Source organism: Pteropus alecto, unplaced genomic scaffold (assembly GCF_000325575.1).
Source record: "Pteropus alecto unplaced genomic scaffold, ASM32557v1 scaffold3, whole genome shotgun sequence".
Taxonomy (NCBI): domain Eukaryota; kingdom Metazoa; phylum Chordata; class Mammalia; order Chiroptera; family Pteropodidae; genus Pteropus; species Pteropus alecto.
Window position 1 is genome coordinate 32,983,903 of NW_006442484.1, and position 15,928 is coordinate 32,999,830.

The 15,928-nt window shown below is 42.1% G+C and overlaps 1 protein-coding gene across 12 annotated transcripts in view; it reads left to right on the top strand.

Annotated features, from left to right (window-relative positions):
• Positions 1-15,928, top strand: part of TANC1 (tetratricopeptide repeat, ankyrin repeat and coiled-coil containing 1) — a 215,529-nt gene that overhangs the window by 139,004 nt on the left and 60,597 nt on the right. For 6 of the 12 annotated variants that reach the window (XM_006921103.2, XM_015596701.1, XM_015596703.1 and 3 more), the window contains 3 exons: positions 676-806; positions 1,836-2,022; positions 13,871-14,134. In XM_006921103.2, coding sequence (XP_006921165.1) covers positions 676-806; positions 1,836-2,022; positions 13,871-14,134 — 582 coding nt within the window. The remainder of the gene's footprint in view (positions 1-675; positions 807-1,835; positions 2,023-13,870; positions 14,135-15,928) is intronic. The other 6 variants (XM_015596700.1, XM_015596702.1, XM_025039235.1 and 3 more) reach the window with 3 other exon arrangements.

Below are 15,928 nucleotides of genomic sequence, written 5' to 3' on the forward strand. Positions count from 1 at the left end.
GCTGAGAGCCCAATTTTTCTACATCTCTACGTGGACGGCGGGGTGTAATACCGGGTCCTGCCTCTCGGGACACATTTCACTGAGGCCTAAAATCATTTCAACATCGACTTCTGACGACTGACCCTTGACTGGGGATCCCGTTGTCTTTCACTGCTGTGCGATGGGCAGAACAAGTTTATACCAAAGTAGTCATGCCTCTGCCTTGCTTAATGAGAGCTTGCATTTCAGCTTCACCCCAGCATCTTAGTAGCTTGGCCCTCTGCCAGCATGCCTTTTGGGTTTTACTCTATTTTAGCTTCCTGTGGGCATTGGCCACACTGCGCTCTTAAAGAAGAAGGTGAAGGGTAGGTCTTTTTCTACTTTTGGTGTCTGAAGTACTCGTTGTTCACATGACATGGAAACAGGAATAGCTGTCAGACAGTGACACTGTGTTCTTCTGATTCAGGTCAAATATTTCACCCATTACACTTGGAGTTTCTCTTTTATTATTGTCCTAACTGGTCACAGCCGCTTAATTAAAATGTATTGCTAGAGGGTAGGCAGCATTGTCAAACTTTGTGCATTTTATAAAATTACACAGAAACACCAGAGAACCAGCCGTGGTGCCAACTCCTCCAGATGCAATATTGAAACTCCCCAGAGGGGCATCTTCATTGTTTTCTTTCTTTGTTCCAGAAGCAAAGGCCGATAATGAACCGAGCTGTTCGCCGGCAGCTCAAGAACTGTTGACAAGGCTGGGATTTTTACTGGGAGAAGGGATCCCAAGTGCCACACACATAACCATTGAAGAAAAAAATGAAACCATGGTAATGCCCGAGGAGGACACTGCGTCTTATACCTGCTCAGAGGATGAATGAAGGGATAACCAGCTCTCTTATCTTCTCCTCCTTCTTGAGTGGGGAAGTCATTGTGCACTCAGAGGAGTTTGGGCTGTTGTTGCATATTGAAATTTATTTCAACCCTTATGGGTTTTTGCAGTGGGGCGGTGAGGAGAAGCGGAAGGGTGCAGAACTTAAGAAAATGCCCACGTTAACCTTCCAGGCACCACCCGAGAAGAGTGGCTAAATGAATTAAAGTGGCTGAGAGAATTTCTTAGTAATGATTCTACTTTTATCTTTATGGCACCATTCTTCTCATCTGGCTGCCTTGGTATATGCTTTCCTGTGCTTTTTTAGCAGCCGAGATTTTGGAGGGTCAGTGGGGTGATGAAAAGATTTATAGGTGATGAGGCAGAGACAAAATGAGATGAGATCAAATGGTTCATCTACCAGAGAGCACTCCTCATTCTAGGGAACAGCAGCCTGCCACTTCTGAGATGAGATGTGTCCGTTTGAATAGCAATGAGGGGCCTGAGCTTCTGTCCCCTGTGGGGGTCTCTGCGTGGGTGTCATGCCTCAATTGAGATTGCAGTGGCCACCAGGCTCCTTCCCCCGATCCCAGAGCCCATAAATCTTCAGGAATTGAATCAGGTTGCAGTGCTTGTGAAACATTACAAAAACAGAGTTCCCAGATTTTCCGTGCAGAGGTCAAAGAACCCATTTGTCTTCCGCAGACTTGAAATGAAAGGAAGTCTGCCTGTTTGCTATTTCTGTTTTACAAATGTGCATTCCTACTAAATTATTTCTATAAAAAAGAAAAATCACAAGGGAGGGGAACAGAACAAGGATGTTTCTCTTAAAATTTGCAAGACCATGTAGACACGAAGCTCCCGAGATTTTAAAAACCGTTTTCCACTTTCCTGTCTTTAGTTTTATCGTTTTAGCATCAAAAACAAAAGAATGTGTAGAAGCGTCCTGTGTGAGCCCTGCTAACTCCTCCTTCCGTTCATCTTACAGTGCACAGCTCTGAGCCAAGGCATCAGTCCTTGCTCCACACTAACAAGCAGCACCGCATCTCCTAGCACCGATAGCCCCTGCTCAACCTTGAATAGCTGTGTCAGCAAGACGGCAGCCAACAAAAGTCCCTGTGAGACCATTAGCAGCCCTAGTTCCACCCTGGAAAGCAAGGACAGTGGAATTATAGGTAAGAAGCACACTGCTCGGTAATGTAATGGCTCAATGCACATCAGCCAGAGCATTCATTCACCAGGCACTTCTTAAGAGGGTTTAGCATGGTCTGTGAAGGTCGGTCTGCCAGGGCCCGCCCTGTTCTTTGCAAGACAGCACCGACTCCGTGTATAGCCGAGAGAATGAAGCATTGGCTTTTACGTTCCTTGGTGTTTATTTTATAATGCTGGGCTCATTTGGTTAAAAATTTTCCACATCAGAACTGACTGGCCCGTGAGGTTACAAAAATCTGCCCTCCTCACCAATGAATTGCATTTGTTGGGGAGTGGGTCCCACTAGAACACATAGCAAGGCAGTGAAATCCCAGCGTATTGTGAAGTGCCCCCAGCCCAATCTCAAGGTCACTTATTTCCCCACTTATTTCCAGGTGTTTGTTCTCTAGTTTCTTATAATGGGACCTGAACACTGTTTTGCGGCCAGGATTTTCTAAAGATGGCCCGTTTGGGCCACGCACATCCACACAGTAGGTGTGGTTATCCTGAATTGAGGGTCCGAAGACAGGGATTCTGGTCCTGACTCTTAGGCTGCTTAGCTAGGTGACATTAGCAACCTTTAATTGAGTCCCCTCTGTAAAATTAAGGACTCTGATTAATTCAGTAGTGCCTAGTCCCGGGTGCACATTAGAATCATCCGGGGGAATTTAGAGCCCTTATTTTTACATTTCATCCCAGACGGACTGTATTTACGTTTCTGAAGACGGGCCTGGGCGTCCGTGTATCTTGGGTCTCCAGCTTAGCACCTTTCCGAGAACAGATGTGTGGGTCCACTAGACAGATTGTTTGGGTCCCCCTCTGCCCTAAAATCATGCTACTGTCTAACGTTGGTGTTCTGCTGAACAGTTCAGTTCCCTCTCTTTCGCTGCGTTATGCACATGTCTTTGAAGGATATTTTACATTTAATTATGGACTCATCCCCACTTACTTCCACATTAATGTGTAACCAAATGGAACAACATTTGAGCTCCTCATTTTCTTCAGTGACCTGCAGTTTCTTTCAAGTAATTTGAAACACCAAGTTGCAGGCTCTCCGAGTTTGTGTTGCGGAGATTGCCTCGGAAGGTCTGTGAGACTCCTGGGACTGGGTTCTGGGCCTCTTGACATCAGCCCCACCATCGCTCTGTGAGAGGGGCCCTCAGCATAAGGAAGGTGGCCTCCTCCCTCAGTTTTCACTTGCATCAGGCTCTTTGGCGGGTTTTCATTTCAGTAATTGCTTTATTGAAATACAGTTCACATACCATAGCATTCACCCATTTAAACCGTTGAATGTTTTGGGTATATTCACAGTTATACAACCATCACCACAATCTGATTGCGGAACATGTTCATCACCCCAAAAAGAAACCCCGTACCCGTTAGAAGTCACACCCCATTTCCCCCCTCACCTCTAGCCCTATTCATTCTACTTTCTGTCTCTATAGATGAGCTGATTCTGGACATTTCATACAGATGGTGGATTGAGTTTTTTGTAGGCAATTTAAATTCTTCTCAGTCAGCTTCAAGCCCCTCCAGTGAGCTTATTTGGCTAATTCCCCATTCTCATCTCATTCTACTTCCTCACCTGCTGTTTAGTCCAACTAATTTTTCCATTCTCATGCCCCATCCCTCTCTGAGCTGTCCACCATTGATAGATCTCTGGTATTAATTCTGTGATAGCCAGACGACTTTCTTTACAGCATTCTTAGCTCTTCTGAAATTTCTTCTCTTCTGTGGAGTTTATTTTCCTGCAAGGAGTTGGCCAGTGCTACAATTTTTTCTTTCTTTTTTTTTTTTTTTGACAGCTTTTTACTTTTCATTGTATGTTCTGGCATTGGCATTATGTGCCTCTTACTATAACCAAGTTAGTTTTTTGTTTGACAGTTTGAAACTTTTTCAGTAATGAAAAATGACATTCGTTTGTTCTTCTCTTTCGCTGTCTTTCTTTCATTGAAATTCAATACTGCAATTTAAAAAGTGTTTTAAAGAGAGGAAACAAAAGTTGCTGGTTTGCTTTTTTGTATTGTCAATGAAAGGTTGAGCTGTAGGAATATTGAGGTTTAATACATTTCTCAATTCTAGGCCGGTTACTCCCCTTATTATATGCTCTCCTTAGCACCTCAATATTTTTCTTCAATTTACTTAACACTTGTTTTATTATTTACTTTTGTGTCCATATGGAGAGAGATCTCATTTATATTATTCCAGCTATCTACTGGGCTACTAGCATGGTGTTGGAAATGAAAAATTAAAGAGAAGTGTTGCTACTAGCAAGCTGCATTGAAAGAGGGAACATTAATTAAGTTAGTTTATAAAAAAGCTATGCAGGATTCCCCATTCCAAGTTGGCATTATCAAATCTTTTAATGTCATCTCTATTTTAAGCTGTGTCTTGTCCTTAAAGTTAAATGACACATTTCATGTCATTAAGACTGCCCTTCATTTCTTGGCTCAAGTCAACATGTTCCCTTCATTCAGCAGATGAAAGTGGGAGGAATGAGGATGTGGTAAGTCCCCCTTTATGGGAGACCCCCAGCCTCTGGAGATTGTGTTTCATGTTGCTTTAGCTGATCTCTCTGCAGGTGGCTGAGACGGAAACTCTGTGCTGGTGACAATGTTCCTCTGTTCCATGACCTGCAGAATTAGAATCTGTTGCCAAGGGACACATTGGGGGTGTGGTAGGGAGGAGAAGGAAAGAAAGCAAGTATTTCCTCTCCAGACAGACTGTAGCTCCAGCTCTTCGAAGAGGCGGGAGTGGTGGGGCCAGAGGATAGAAAGCACTTCCTCCTGAATCAATACAGGGTGTGCAGGTTCCATTGCCTCTTTAGAAAGCAGGGATCTGTGACTCAATTGTGGTTTTTCTCCCTGCAGAACAATGCTGGTTTTCATAAGGTGTAGCCTGGAAATGGGCATCTTAAATGTTCAATAGAATAAAATATTCAAGAACACAGTGATCTCAGTGGGCAGAGATAGAGGTGCGATACCCTGGCTTTCTGTTTTGGAAGGCTTGGCAGCTGCTTGTAAAATAGGCTGGTTCGGATCCATGTTCCAAATTACTCAGGACCTGGAGAAGAGAGGGAGAGACTTTGTTTAATTTTCCATTTTAAGTTTTCAAGATTGGTCAACCCATAGAGCTCAGGTTGGAGTAGCAAAGGTTTTGGAGGTGGGCTGGTATAAAATGCATGACGTTACAAGCTTTGGGAAAGTACAGGCTCCCATCTCAGACCAGAGTTCCATGTACAGTATTAACAGAGTTTATTTAGGACATTTAGGGGAAATTTCAAACAGTGCTAACCCATCCTTAAACATTCCTGGACCTCCCCTTCTATTTAAGCTGATATCCATCGCACCGATAATATTTGATCTAAATATTTTTGCTGAGCAGAACCTGCAGAGAAGCTTGTGTTCCCAGATGCCCAGACGGCCTTCTCAAGGCTGCCACAGAGTTCCCTGCCTGTGTCTGTTTCTACCGTTTTGACATATTGTAAGGGAAGAGAATTTTCTTTTTAGGAACTGCTTAGTAGGAGAAAGAGCAGACTAATGACCATTAGAAGAATTTATTGGACCCCTTCCAGCCTTTCTCTGTGGAGGCCAGGGCTTAACAGAACCCTCCTGCCCCCGTCTCAACTTTACTGTGTTATACAGAGGGGAGTCTCACTTTATCCTATTTCAGGAGGCCCAAGTTCTGCCAACATAAATGTCTTTAGAAGTATAATAATTCTGTCATGCAGAAATGCTATCTAAGCTGGATGGGATTAACTGAATTCCCTTGAATGTCTTTTTTTTTTTTTTTTTTAAAGTAAAATTCCTTACTCTTTACGTATTGAAATCATTGGCATTACCTAGAACTTAGTGTCTGATTTTTCAAATTTGCAAGTTGAAAACCTTTTAAATGTGAAACCCAGCTGTACACAATCACCATAAAGTAGCTTTTCATTTTACTTGCTTTGAAAAGGAAAACTTTATATAGTGGCTTTTAAAGGTGTTTCCTCCATGCCTGAGAAAATATTTTTTCTTAGTGGTACTCCCTTGATATAACTTGCTTCCTTCCAGCTGTTGCATATGGAAATTGTAAGCTGTATTAATCCCTGCTTAGAAAATAAGTATGTGCTTTCATCAGAATCCGTGTGAAATCCAATCTGATTAAAACAAAAACAAAAACAAAAACAAAACAACCCCTATCACTGAAAACAGTGGGTTTTAAAGCACTTTTTCGTTTATGTCCATATTACGGTCATTAGTGTGTGTGCGTGTGTGTCTTCGAGGAAATGGGCTTTTCTCTATAGGAAGAAAGAGGATGGATATTAGATGAGAAACAAGCAAATTCCAGCTTTCCTATCAAGATTTTTAAAAATAATAAATCCTTTCTATCTATTAGCAGATGTGTCTAGAGGAAGGACTTACAGAACAATTCTGGCTGAGAAATAGGCCCTTAAAAGTCAGTCCTCCCTTTCATTCTCTTCTATCTGTACCTGCTGACATTAATCATCTCCAGAAGGCGTTTGCAGTGTACTTCTCTTTGAGAGCTAGTGTTAAGGATAGCTCCAGGAAGGGAGGTGAGGGAATTCCAAGTGAACTGTGGCCACGTCTCCCCCATTAGGTGTGTCTCCCACACAGAGCAGCTGTGTCATTCACCTGCCTGGCTCCTCAACACCTGAGCCACCAGGCCACGTTGCTTTCAGAATGATTAAGTGCTCAGAATTTGAAAAGGGCAAAGCAAGAACTTGGGCTCTTCCTACTGCCTTTCCTTTTTCTTTGGGGAGCGGGGAGAGACTAACATATACTTTTGTCCTCACTTTGAAGCTGGGAGGCAGGTGTAAATTTAGTCAGGTGAATACCTTCACAGATACATTTCTCCTGCAAAAGTGACTTACAGTGAAGTGGATACTTGAATTAGTATCCTGCTGGTGCTTACTAGAGTTTGATAATGTTTGTTTTTCTGCCCAGTTGCGTATGACATTAAAAAGTTATTGTAGGCTGACTTTTATCTTTCGTGTCTCTCTTCTGTGCTCTGCTAAGCTTATAAAATGAAAGTGATTCCAGAGGTAGCTTTAGACCTTTTATTTCCTGGACTTTATGTCCCAAGGGAGATGATCAGATGCAGAGAGAGGGATACAAAGAGGAATAATTTGTACTGTATTTTCCTTTTTAACTTGTAAATCCTGCCCTTTTTATTTTATGCTAATGCTGCTTTGTTGTCACGTGTTGCCCTGCTTGCTACTAAATTGGAATGCTTTGAAATTGATTTGGTAATAACTATTTAAAAGTGTTTCAAATCTGTGTTAATATTCATTTTACTACATTGCCTGCAATTTAAAAAAATCATCCTTAATTATAGACGCTTTCTTTTTTTTAATCTCTCAGGCGAAGGAGAAAAATTTGCCTTTACATATATAATTCTGTAATGTACTTGATGTGGGAAAGAAATCCTTAGTGATGATTCGAGTCAGCAAAGCACCTGCTATACTTTTAGTCAGACTGTGGTTGTTCTGTCAGTGTAGCGAGCATTTATTGGCAGCTACTATGTACCAAGAGCAAGTTTGTCCAGTACTGACACAAGGGACAATAAAGATAAGGCACAGTATCTATTTCAAAACTTGTCCACCTGTGAAACCAAAGAATGATTTCTTGTCCTATGGAGCGTCTGGGCAAGGTGGACATGTACAGCCTCCTTTGAGCTGATGGAATAAATTATTGAAAAGGGATTAAAACATGGCAGTGGTTAACACCTCTGTTGGGAGATGTGTGTTGTAGGTGCATAATAATACCAGCCACTAATAGTGCCTTGTGCTCATTTATGGAAGATTTCAGAACATTGTGGAGTTATTTTACTATATCAGATGCTCCAGCGTCTGTGCCTTCGGTATTACAGGTTATGGGAAGTAAACGCTGTGTCATGTACTATCGATAGAAAATGTCATGTTTAAATCCACAGGCTTTTCTCTGGAGGCTGTTACCTGCTCTGTCAGACTGAGTTAGGGCAGTGTGGCTGAGCGAGGCTGGTCCGTCCTCCCCTCCCCCACCACCCTGCTCCAGCTGATCCTTTAGGTGTTTTCACAATCAGAAACCTGAAGAATTATGCTATGAATGCATGGCTCAGGTCCCTGGCCTTGCTGCATGTCATAGCAGAGCACGCCTTGCGCAACACAGTGAGCGCTGAGCTGGAGATTTGGTACAGAGATCTGTCTGTCACAAGCCAAAGCACAGGGCCCCTGTGCAAAGCCAGAAGGGGAGTAGGGCTCTGCAGTGCAGGGCTGGCCAGAAGAGCCAAGCTATTGTCCATGGAAAGTCGCAGAAGGAGAATCTAGAAAGTCCCCTGGAGCCACAGGTAACTCAGGCCACCCTCCCTGTGGCATTCCAGGGGAGGGCAAGTTAGCCTGAGTGCCTTCGCTGGAGCCCTTTCCTTGCTATGCTGAAGAAGTTAAAAGCGGTCACTCCAGGTGAGCCTCAGACTCTGTTCCCATGTGGTTTGTTAGCTGGTGGGTGGGGCGGAGGGAGAAGCATAGTCTGGCATTTCTGCTCGGAAGGGTTCATGCAGGCTGGTTTTGTCCATGCAGTCTTTCCCTTTGTCACTCGGGGAAATCCAGGATCTGTCATGGCAGCCGGAACCACGTGTGGTGCGAGTGCAAAGGAAAAGAGCAGAACTTTTGTCAGGTCGAGGTCCAAGGTATCCGCACGTTGCTTCCTTGACCGGCGCTTCGATCTTAGGTCAAAGGAGGTTGTATCTGCAATAGTTGTGTTTTCCTTTCTTATTCACTTGTACTCTTCTCTTACTTTCATAAGCAACCATTAAGTTTCTTTCTTGTTTGAACTTTGATTCACTGGTCTAATGTTTTAATTTTTAAACTCTTCCTGCCAACCATTAGGCTGAATATATAGAAGTTTAAAAATGTTTTTTTTTTAAGGGCTACATTATTTTTCTTCAGCTGTATGAAGAGGAAAACATTCTTGAGTACTGATGACACATGAGGCCCTTAACATATGCCCTTGTATCTGATTTTCTCTACAAGGACAAAGGGTTCTCTTCATAGAACCCTGGCTTTGAAAATGGAGAACGTAAGACAGTTCTGGAGTGCTTGAAGAAAATTTCAACTTACGTTTTTTTTTTCATCCTTTCAAAATGTATATTTTTGTGTGTAATTTGTATTATAATCAATTAGAGTAGTACAGGTACATAATTTATAAATGCAGTGGAGGGTGTGTAGTCTCAAAATTTTCTAATAGTGTGGCGTGATGAGAGCAGTGTGGAGCATCCTGGAGCACAGCAAGGCTGCAGGTGTTAACGGGGCTTTCCTGCCCATGGGGCTCTTATGAGTATTCATTGAGTTGAGATGTGATAAAGGTTTAGGACAGAGCCCATGCATAGTAAGCATTATGCATTATTATAATGGTCACGTTAGCCACTCGTCGTTGGTCTTTCCTAAGGATGTTTGTTTATTTATACTTACTAAAGACACGAGTAGACATTTAGTAAAGCAAGATTTTTCTTTTTCAGTGAAGATATAAGTTGGGAAAAGGAAGTAAGAGAGCGAGGGAAAAGGTGAAGTCGAGTTAGGGTCACAAGATTTTATTCACTACTTATAAGTGGGCAGAAAGTTTTACTCTTAAGTTTCCTAGTAGCCAATATATGGAGAGACACAATCGAATACATAAGATGATGTCTGTAAGGTAAAGACAAAAGTGTACCTGTTCCTAGTAGTGGGCCCTGAGAGACAGTCCCTCAGGACATAGCCACACCCTGGGTCCTCAAAGGTGAGAAGCCTAGCCTTGACCTCAAGCCCCTTGCATTTTTCACCTTGTCTTTTCTGTGGCTCAGAAAGAATTCTGCTCTATGTGGTATACATTTGATATCTGTGGCCCTAAGTTCCTGAACAGTTCTGGACTACTGATGTAGTCAGTTTAATTTTCTTCTTGATATCCTTTTTAACCTAAAACTTGATTTAGATCCCATCTCAGTACTTTTTGGGCCCTGGACTTAAACTGATTTTTCTCCCTGATTCTATTTCCCTGTACATTCAATGTAGACAGAACCTTTAAAAGGCAAAGAGAGGGTGAAGGAAAATTGGAAAGGAGAAAGAACATATTTTTATTGCAGTCTTATATGGCAAAACATTTGATGACACAGTCCATCCCTCTCTCTGCTTCTCCCACCTCCCAAACAGTGGCTCTCTCCTGGCTGCTGTGAACCCATGACTGGCCTCTCTCAACTGGCTCCCAGCCCAAGGGGCTACTGTTTTTAACAAGGCAGACTATGTGAACTGCACAATATTCCTTAGCTACAGATAATTACAGAGCAACTTTTACATGTTGCGCACTGTGCAAGGCAAAGAAAGTTTTAAAACACACTGCATGTGCAGTCAAAAAGACTGGTGTTGGACATTCAGAGAGAGGGAGGAAGGGAGGGAGAGCAGAAAAGAGGGAAGGTGTGTGTGTGTGTGTGTGTGTGTGTGTGTGTGTGAAGGTGTGTGAGTGAGGGAGAGAGAGAGAGAGAGAGAGAGAGAGAGAGAGAGATCAGTTTCTCCCGAGTCTGTTTCCATATCTATAAGGTGGGTTAATGGTTCTTAGCCCATCTACCTCTTCTAATGGGTTGTGGCAGTCATGAATGTGTCCTAACATATTTTAGAAGTGCTTTGTGCACTAGTATAGTATATTTGGTTAAATGTGTTGTTACTTCAAAGAAGATAGCTATTTCTGGCTAAAAGGAATTTTCAGACTACATGGAGTCAAAAGTAGCACACGTGAATCAGCGAGCAGTACCAAACCTAATTTAATGCTACATTGTGAGGCACAGCCTAACCTCATAGCTTCATAACAGTTAAGGCCTGATAAATCACTCATTTACAGAATCCTGCGTGTTGGAAGGGTGTTTGAGATGCAGTATGAGTATGATGACAAGTCTTAATTGACAAAAATCTAAATAAATTCTAATAAAATTAGAATTTTCTAGTTGTTTAAAGATTGTCTAGTCCTTGGAAAATGTCAAATGATACACTTTAGGTTTTTTTTTTAAGTCGTCATAGTTAAGATGCCCTATTATGTGTGAGTGAGTGAGTGTGTGTGTGTGTGCGCGCGTGCATGTGTGTGTTAACTTGAAGGTGACTAGTTTAACTTAGGAATTTGGATTTCTGTTAGCCTGGAAGAAAAATCGGTATTTTTGAATAACCTGTGGTTTGTTGTAAGAACCAGCTTTCTCTTTCTTGAAGACTGTGAAGCTGCCTGTTTGGTGTGTTTCTTAGGTCGTGCAGGGAAACTGGACGCGTTGGGCCTTTACCTGCCCCATTGGATCTGCCTGAGGGCTCAGTCGTACCTAAGCCGAGATGAAAGTACACTGCCTGGGCTTCAAGCCATGCAGGTGGATCTGGTATTGGATCCCAGGGAGGAATAATGTGAAGTGGGGCAGTCTCAGTGGGGCATCTTAGTGGGCGGGTCCATGCCTTAGAGCTTCTCATTACCTGTCTATCAGGGCCCTGGTGAGCGTGGGTGGTAGAATATGTTTCTTATCTGAACTCCACGAGGGCATTGGGAGAGTCTCCTAACTACAAACATATTATAAGCTTACAACATCCTGCTTTTGAAATGGTGACCCCATCTGGGACTTCCCATCGCAGCTAGTATTCCTGCAGCTGGGGGCTTTCCTCCCCCACGCACTTTCCTTCTTCTTACTGCCAGGACCTGAATGTTGTCGCACCTCGGGGCCTGGGCACTGTGGCTGTACACTGAGACTGGGACCTCAGCCTGTCCTTGCAGTCCGGGAGTCCCTGACCAGCCTGTCCCTGCTCTCCACAGCTGCTTCATAGGACCCTGAAGTCCTGCCTCCAGGGCTGTCACTTGTAACAGGAAGTAGGGATGTCCTCTGTCCCTGTTTCCACTGCTTGAGGTCGGAATCCTGGGGGGTTTGATCCTGAAGTGCATGGCACTTAGGGAGAGCAGAGGAGGAAAGACATCACTTTGGCTTTGTTTTTCACCTTTAGAGTGTGTGCCTTGTAGAAAACTATTTGGTTAAAACTCTGTTCCACCTTTCATAAATACATACCCAAATTATCTATTTAAAAAAATGCGCCCCAAAATAAAACAGCCATAACTATAAAACCGAACAAATCACCCCCACTCCCAATCTGGAACTTTCTTATAATATATTGGGATAGCCTGGGAATCTAACTTATTATAACATATCTGCTGGAAAAGCATTCTGAGTTCAAAACACTAGACTTATAAATGAAGATTTATAACACAATCACAACTTAATAATAGGGTTCCAAGTAATGATTAATTACTATTAATAAGCAATAATCTCATTAGTAAATTAGAGCATTGCTGTGAAGCACTTAGCACAGTCCCTGATATGGGAACTTTCAGTAAATGTTAGCTGCTGCTATCACCACCACCATCAGCATTTTTAAGATGGAAAGAGTCACACTTGCTATACTTATGCTTATATAAATGGTCTTTTAAAAAGCACAATGAAGGCTATGATTGATTCCAAGTAGATGGAGAGATGAGTATTAATACTCCTGATAGAAAACTTGGAGATACTGGGTGTAATAACAGACACCCAAAAGGAATGACAGGGCCGACCTAAATCAACTTACACTTTGGTTAGAGACATAATACCAACAATCCCGAACTAGTAACAATGAGATTAAATGTAGTGTCTGACCATAACTGGAATAGATGTTTCATTGAATAAGTAAACATTTATTGAGCACTTAGGATGTGTCAGGCGCTGTGCTGTTCAGAAAAGAGATCAACTGATTGGTAGATACTCGAAAGAGGGAGGCTTCAGTGTGTAGAGGGGATTTTTAAATAGAAAGAGGAGCAATGGATAATAAGTTCAGACCGGAGCAACAGGAGTAAAATTATAAAATTGTAACAGAATGCCCTGTGGTCACATGAGGAAATTGTTTTGTCCTTACTGCTAAAACTTAAAGTGCGTTGAAAAAATGAGAAAGAAAACCTTCAGAGCCTTTGATCCTGAGTGACAGACTCTGTTGGAGCTAATTCACCAGCCTGCTGATAAAAGTGTGTGTTCTCATGGTATATTGATGAAACAGCTTAATCCAGGTGACTTGGTTCCGAGTACACCCTGACCCAATACACACCCATTTAAGCTGAGCAGCGAAGGACCTAGGATGCTGGGATCGAAACAGGGAACACAAAGGGATCAAGGGATAGGGCCCCTGTTCTCAAGGACACAAGCTAGAGTTGGGTCCATGATGACCTATGTTTGCAAGGGGATCACAAATGGCTCGGTGCCTTTAAATTGGAAGTGACTGTAGAAGCTGCATAGAGTGAGTATAGGGTGAATATTGCTGCTAAAGACCAAATTCTCTGCTTAACTTTGTAATTGTATTTTTGTTTTTACACATCTTTCTCCTGCTGCTTTTCTGCATTAACTATTGTACTGCCGTGCCCCCGCCCCCATACACAAATGTTATTAATTTGGAAAAATTATTTAACGGTTCAAAGGAATTTAATGAGATATGAATTCTTTTGTGAGCACTTCATCTGTGTTAAAAAGAGAGGCTACTTCATGCAAATCACATAGATATACTGTTAACTCAGATACTTTCAGACAGCTTTTTCATTATCTTCTTATCGGAGTTTTTCCTCCCCTGTAGAAATATTTAGCAGCTTATTTCCCCTGATAAGCAACATTCTTCTAATTTACCAAAATACATTGCATGAAACATACTTTGACAAAAATCTGTGTGGACCAGGAAACTCTCCCTGGATCGTGGGGAGGGCTGTGTGTGTGTGTGTGTGTGTGTGTGTAACTCTCAACAGCCCCAGCTATGCCTGGCCTCCTTCAAAGTATTCTGGTCTCTCATTTCAGCCACAATTACAAGTTCATCCGAAAATGATGACCGGAGTGGCTCCAGTTTGGAATGGAATAAAGACGGAAGCCTAAGGTTAGGGGTACAGAAGGGTGTGCTTCATGATCGCAGGGCAGATAATTGCTCCCCAGTGGCAGAAGAGGAGCCCACTGGGTCAGCGGAGAGCGTGCTGCCCAAAGCTGAAGCCTCAGTTGGAGATGGTCCGGTCCCTTATTCTCAGAGCTCCAGCTCGCTAATAATGCCACGGCCCAACTCAGTTGCAGGTAAGGCCATGCTTCTCCATGGAAAGGTTCTCTCACTGGGTCTGAAGTGCCCCTTGTTCACTCTCTTCACTTGGGAATCTAATCCAGGAGCCAGTTTTGTGATTGTGGGTCAGGCAGTTACCTGTTCTAGATCTCAGTTTACTCGTGTGTAAACATGAGAAGGCAGCATGTAATGGTCTTTAAGTGATTCTTCCCCTCTGGAATTCTTATCTAATAGTTAGACTTTATGGCTCTTTATAGATGAGGGAATAAAATATCAAAAACTCTGTTCTTGTTTCTGTTATTATAAGCTTGAGTAAATTCATGGCTTTTTTTTACATCTTGGTAAATAAGAATTGTCATTTGGAGTGAGTTCATATCAGCTCAAAGAGTTTTTTATTTTTCAATTACAGCTGACATTCAATGTTTTATGTTAGTTTCGGGTATACAGCACAGTGGTTAGACATTTATATAAATTACAAAGTGACCCCCCCCTTGATTAGTGCCCACCTGGCCCCATACATACTTATTACAGTATTATTGATTATATTCCCTATGCTGTACTTTACATCCCCATGACTGTTTTGTAACTACCAATTTATATTTTTTCATGCCTTCAGATTTTTCACCCAGCCCTCCAAACCCATCTGGCGACCACCAGTTTGTTCTCTATGAGTCTGTTTCTGTCGTTTGTTCATTTATTTTGTTCTTTAGATTCCACATATAAGTGACATCATATGGTATTTGTCTTTCTCTGTCTGACTTATTTCACTTAGCGTAGTATCCTCTAGTTCTATCCATGTCATCGTAAATGGTAAGATTTCATTCTTTTTTATGTCTGAGTAATATTCAGTTGTGTATATGTACCACCTCTTCTTTATCCATTTGTCTATTATGAGCACTTAGGTTGCTTCTTGATCCAATTTTCAAACTTATTTTTATAATTGAGGCCCGTCATGCAGATGGTAGGTCCAATTTTTATATAATTCTGTTATGAGGGGTCTCACAGCTTAAAACATGAGCAGCAGAAATGAAAGCTATCAATTGAGGAAATGAGAACAGGCAAGACAGACGTGACTTAGCAAGATGGGGCACTTGGACCTAAGAAGAGAATATGGAAGTGGTGACTGGTCAGTGGGTGGTTGTCAAACAACGAAAGTAGTTTGGGGTGGACGGGCAAAAGAACTCTGCATCTGAGCTGTCATCCTGCTTTTAGATCCTGAGTTTCTAAACTTTGTGCCCCTGGGTCAAATTTAGAAGAGGAACTTGTTTCCATCATTCTTTGTTACCAACATAATGCTTAAAATTTCTCCTCTACTAACACATGGACTCAGGTTCTCTCTTTCTACATCAAAGGATTTTTCTGTGATTTATGCTGCTCCTTTGCAAAGACACAGGCCACTCTGGTTGTCGTTGGGTGTTTTTTACAGTGGAACTCTGAAGCAGCTGATAAATAAATGGCCCTAATGGAAAAGTTTTGAGGCACAAGTCTAATTCGCTTTCAAAGGAAATAAAATGGCCTTGTTCCAGAAGTGGGGTTTGGTACGTCTGCCAGAGAGAAGTACCGGAGAGCTTTATGCGTATTGAGTGATGGTTCTTCTAAAAGCTTTTGTGTCTTTCAACCACCGTCCCACTACCTATGGCATAATATGTTGCACCCAAGGCATTTTAGACTTGATTTACCTAGTTCTAATGAATGGTTCATTTGTATTTTCCCAGAACTTAATAGCTTTATTGACTTCAACGAAATAGCAAAATTGTATTTAGTTTCATGAAGCTATTTTAAAATTAGGAAACAAGTTAATAAATTAATTC